Raw genomic sequence first — 6000 nt, 5'->3', positions numbered from 1 at the left:
TAAGATTTTTGCACTCAGCAAAATTTTTGGCATTAGAATAAAAAATGCTCATTGAATGTTAAAATCTCAAAATTGATTTCAATTATTCTGAGGATAATGATTTTTATTCAGAGGATGGGGAATCCGTTGAGATTCCATACTTCTGAGAATACCTTTCTGAGTAACCAAAGTTTCCTTTTGGAAAACTCTCTTCCTGTTTGAAAGCTGTAATTATAAGGTATCTTAATGTCAAGGCTTTCCCTTTCATCTCTAGGATGTTTCATACTTTCCTGGGAATTATTTCTGTAAACCTCAAACAGCCTACCCACCTGGACAACAAGTGGAACAGTTTCTCTCTTAGGCTTCTGTTTTGTGATTGTTTTCTTCTAACTTTTTGTTTTCTTCCAGATTACCAAGATCCTTGTTTACATGTTTTGATGCAGTCCTATGAGAGAATTAAACATTATCACATTGACACACACATATTTAACCTTTCTTATTTTTAATTTTAGGGTTCACATAAATGTATCTTTGAAAAGCAAATGTTATACATCTAATACAGGTAAGCCCCTACGACAAACAATTCCACATCTGTGAGCCTTGACTGGTAACAGAACACATTCCACTGAAATTACCTTGGTTGTAGGGTTGCATTAAATGTATGCTAAGAGAAAAAGAAGTCAGTTATTTTGAACGCAGACTATACATACTTAGTTGCATCATGTTTTTGGCTGGGTTGATTTTCTTTCTACTTTCCGGGAAGTAATTATTATCATTTGATAGTCAAAGTTTTCATTCTGGGAAAATACATCCTGCAAAAATTTTCTGAAGAAGTTTCATTAGGGGCTTTCAGTTTCTGCATTCCCTATTATGCATCCATGTTGAACCAATGTCCTGTATCCTAGCAGAAGATAAGGCAGCTCCAGTGTGGTGGTTCTCAAACTGTGGCCCCAGACCAGCAGTATCAGCACCCCCTGGGAACGTGACAGAAGTGAAAATTCTGAGGCCCCACCATAGAAGCATGTAAAAGAAACTCTGGGATGGGGCCTGCAATCTATGATAAACAAGACCTCCTAGTGGTCCGTCTGCATGTAGTTTGAGAACCACTGCCCTAGTGGCTTCCAGGGTTACATACGACTAGTAGATTCTCTCTTTTAAGAGCTGAAATCAGGTTTTCTTAAACACACAGCTAAATTCCTTGGTTTTGTGACCACTTGAGAGAAATCATAACTGTATTTCCAAGAGTGTACTATTTCCTTACCTCCTTCCTCTCTCCCTCCCCTCTCTCTTCCTTCCTTCCATTCCTCCTTTATTCCCTAACTCTCTCCTTGTTATAAGCACATCAGGGGAATCACAGTGATATGGTACTGCAAATTATCACTGCTATATAATTCCTAGTAATACTTCTACTTTTATATAAAAATTATATAGTACCAGACGTGTCTCTTGGTTAAGGAAGCTGGGGTAGAAAACTCCATTTTTCCCTAAAAGTATTTCTATGCTTTAAATAGAACTCCTTAACTCATTTGCTAAGAATCACAACTTAATAGTGTGATAGTGTTAAGAGTGTCATAGTGTTAATAGTGTGTAACTGTGTATGATTTATGTCCAAGTGAGATAAAGACATATGGCTCATTCATACTGAGACATTCATTATATTTAGCCTAAATTTAATTTAATTTGTGATTTTAAAATTCTTAATTTAGCTTAAACTACAGCCTTCTAAATTGATTCATAAGCAGGAGAGCAACCTCAAACCCTGCCAACATGATTGAGTCCTATAATATGTGACTATATATATATATATATATATATGAATTTACATGTATAAAATAGAGGTATATATGCCATCTACATTATATATATCACATTTTATATATATATATATACATATATACATACCACAGATCTTTTGAGGTCTAGTCTCTTTTGCTAATAAGTTACTTAACTAGTAACGAATAAAATCTTAGTAACCTCAATAATATCCACACAAGATAATGTACCTATCATAAGAGTACAGTTCAATGAATTTTCAAAAACTGGGTGCATGAATGTAACTAGTACCTAGTTCAAGAAATAAAATAGTTGCAGATGAAGAAATCCCCAATTATACTCCCTTCCAGTCACTTCTACTTCTCCAAAGGTTACTATAATCCTGATATCTCACAGAATGGTTTTACCTGGTTTTATAATTTGTTATAAATGGAATCATACCACATGTATTCATTTGTCTGCCTTTTATTTAAACTCAACTTTATGTTTGTGACATTCATATATAATGTTGCATGTAGTTGTAGGTTGTTTATTTTCATTGCTGTATAGCTTGTTATTGGGCTTATTTATCTATTTTACTGGTGACAGACATTCTTGCTCTTTATTCTTTCTGGGATTTCACTTATACATAAATTAGACCTTTTGTGTGTGTCCCACATGTCTCTCATTTTCTTGTGTATCTTATCTATTCTTTTTCCTCTCTGTGCTTCAACTTGGATGTTTTCTATTGATCTGTATTCCAGTTTACTTCTCTTATGTTCTGCTGTGGCCAGTCTGCTTTTAAATTTATCCACCAAAGACCTATTTTTTTTTTTAAAAGGTCAAGTCTTTTATTTATATATTTATTTATGGCTGCATTGGGTCTTCGTTGCTGTGCACGGGCTTTCTCTAGCTGTGGCAAGCAGGGGCCACTCTTCGCTGCAGTGCACGGGCTCTAGGCGTGTGGGCCCCAGCAGCTGTGGCACGCGGGGGCTCAGTAGTTGTGGCTCGTGGGCTCTAGAACGCAGGCTCAGAAGCTGTGGCGCATGGGCCCAGTTGCTCCGTGGCATGTGGGATGCTCCCAGACCAGGGCTCCAACCTGGCTCCCCTGCATTGGCAGGCAGATTCCTAACCACTGTGCCACCAGGGAAGTCCCCAAAGACCTATTTTTTAATATTATCTGAAGTCCCCAAAGACCTATTTTTAATAGTATCTTTTCCAAGTCTAAAATGTCAATTTGATTTTTAAATATTTTAAACTACATTTCTATTTTCTATTCCATTCATCTCCTTTGGCCATCTTTTCTTCCCCTTTCAATATCTTATTTATAGTTATTTTAATATCCTTGCCTGTTAACTACAATACCCAAATAATGCATAGATCTGCTTGTCTATTTTTCCTCTTGATTATTGATTATATTTTCTTGACTCTTTGCATATCTAGTCCTTTTTTTTTTTGCATGACACCATATATAAAATAACAGAAGAGACTACATATGATGCTATTTTCCATCACATAAGGTCCCCCCTTTACTGCAGATAGGTGAGCAGATAGGGTCTGAAGCTCAGTTGCAGTTTTAGTAAGACTCAGTCTACATCTGGTTTGTCCCTACTCCTAAGTCATGGACCTCTCAAGTTTCTGATTGAGACTCTGGCATGTTTTGCTTTCTTCAGATCTTAAACACAGAGAGATCCAGCTCTTCCATTCAGTGAGTCTCTACCCAGACCTCCAGCCATCTGTCCCATGACACTTCAAATGTGGCCAATCTCTTTAGTCTCCCTGAGATGAGTGTAAGCTCCTTGATAATAAGGACCATGTTTTATTATATCTTACTGTCTGATTATGGTAGGCATCCTAAAGATATTTTTTTCCTGCATTGAACTAACTGACTTTATTACAGTTTATATCTAATCCCTTTTACTGCTCCTGATGATATTAGTGTTCAGCAATATGAAGTCAATACTGACCCAGCTGCTTTTTTATAGATAGGTAAAATAGAGAAAATACTACATTGAAATGACAGAACTTGAGTGACGTCTTACTCCAATGTTTTCAGGTAAAACTGAACAAAATTATATGCATAAACATGTACCTTGATTATTCTAATAGCACCTTGCTATATATTCTAATATATACTAATAACTATAATTTCTATAAATCAGTAAGATATTGTGGCAATCAAGGAAAACTATATGACTCTCGAAACCTTTTTCTTTTATTCTCCTTGCATCCTCTCACCTCCCTAACTTTTCCTTCATTCCTTTTCTCTCCACTTTTCTTTTCACTCCCTCTCTTTCTCTTTTATTCTTTCAAACTCACTTGATTAAATAATATTCTTTCCTCCAAAGTAAAAATTCCAACTTGCAGGGAGCCAGTAGGGAGAGAGACAGATAAAAGAGTCAATGTTGTATAAGTATAAAAATAAAATAAAATAAAATAAATTTAGCAATGTAATAAATAAATTTTGCAATTGTGGTTTTTTTCAACCTACTTTGACCAGTATGGGAAGAAGGAAGTTATAATAAGTTTGAGGACATAATATTTTCACAACTTAAAAATAAATCATGGACCAGTCCCTCCCATCAGGAAACTTGCACAAGCCTCTTAGATAGCCTCATCCACCAGAGGGCAGACAGCAGAAGCAAGAACTACAATCCTGCAGCCTGTGGAACAAAAATGACATTCTCAGAAAGACAGAAAAGATGAAAAGGCAGAGAGCTATTTACCAGATGAAGGAACAAGATAAAACCCCAGAAAAACAACTAAATGAAGTGGAGATAGGCAACCTTCCAGAAAAAGAATTCAGAATAATGACAGTGAAGATGATCCAGGACCTTGGAAAAAGAATGGAGGCAAAGATCAGGAAGATGCAAGAAATGCTTAACGAAGTCCTAGAAGAATGAAAGAACAAACAAACAGAGATGAACAATACAATAAATGAAATGAAAACTACACTAGAAGGACTCGATAGCAGAATAACTGAGGCAGAAGAACAGATAAGTGACCTGGAAGACAGAATGGTAGAATTCACTGCTGTGGAACAGAATAAAGAAAACAGAATGAAAAGAAATAAAGACAGCCTAAGTGACCTCTGACACAACATTAAACGCAACAACATTCACATTATAGGGGTCCCAGAAGGAGAAGAGAGAGAGAAAGGACCCGAGAAAATATTTGAAGAGATTATAGTCGAAAACTTCCCTAACATGGGAAAGGAAATAGCGACCCAAGTCCAGGAAGCACAGAGAGTCCCATACAGGATAAACCCAAGGAGAAACACACCAAGACACATAGTAATCAAATTGGCAGAAATTAAAGACAAAAAAAATTCTTGAAAGCAGCAAGGGAAAAACAACAAATAACATACAAGGGAACTCCCATAAGGTTAACAGCTGATTTCTCAGCAGAAACTCTACAAGCCAGAAGGGAGTGGCATGATATACTTAAAGTGATGAAAGGGAAGAACCTACAACCATGATTACTCTACCTGGCAAGGATCTCATTCAGATTCGATGGAGAAACCAAAAGCTTTACAGACAAGCAAAAGCTAAGAGAATTCAGTACCACCAAAACAGCTCTATAACAAATACTAAAGGAACTTCTCTAAGTGGGAAACACTAGAGAAGAAAAGGACCAACAAAAACAAACCCAAAACAATTAAGAAAATGGTCATAGGAAAATACATATCGATAATTACCTTAAATGTGAATGGATTAAATGCTCCAAGCAAAAGACACAGGCTTGCTGCATGGATACAAAAACAAGACCCTTATATATGCTGTCTACAAGAGACCCACTTCAGACCTAGGGACACATACAGACTGAAAGTGAGGGGATGGAAAAAGATATTCCATGCAAATGGAAATCAAAAGAAAGCTGGAGTAGCAATACTCATATCAGATAAAATAGACTTTAAAATAAAGAATGTTACAAGAGACAAGGAAGGACACTACATAATGATCAAGGGATCAATCCAACAAAAAGATATAACAATTATAAATATATATGCACCCAACATAGGAGCACCACAATACATAAGGCAACTGCTAAGAGCTATAAAAGAGGAAATTGACAGTAACACAATAATAGTGGGGGACTTTAACACCTCACTTACACCAATGAACAGATCATCCAAAATGAAAATAAATAAGGAAACAGAAGGTTTAAGTGACACAATAGACCAGATAGATTTAATTGATATTTATAGGACATTCCATCCAAAAATAGCAGATTACATTTCCTTCTCAAGTGCACACAGACCATTCTCCA

At 36.2% G+C, this 6000-nt stretch overlaps 1 protein-coding gene across 2 annotated transcripts in view; it reads right to left on the bottom strand.

Annotated features, from left to right (window-relative positions):
* Nucleotides 1-308: 308 nt before the first annotated feature.
* Nucleotides 309-6000, bottom strand: part of ALCAM (activated leukocyte cell adhesion molecule) — a 204897-nt gene continuing 199205 nt past the window's right edge. For both annotated transcript variants that reach the window (XM_082840326.1, XM_082840325.1), the window contains one exon: nucleotides 309-424. In XM_082840326.1, coding sequence (XP_082696452.1) covers nucleotides 337-424 — 88 coding nt within the window. In that variant the 3' untranslated portion in view covers nucleotides 309-336. The remainder of the gene's footprint in view (nucleotides 425-6000) is intronic.

Source organism: Leucopleurus acutus (assembly GCF_964270905.1).
Source record: "Leucopleurus acutus genome assembly, chromosome: 5".
Lineage (NCBI taxonomy): Eukaryota > Metazoa > Chordata > Mammalia > Artiodactyla > Delphinidae > Leucopleurus > Leucopleurus acutus.
Note: the sequence above shows the minus strand (reverse complement) of the source record. Positions and strands in the feature narration are given on the sequence as shown.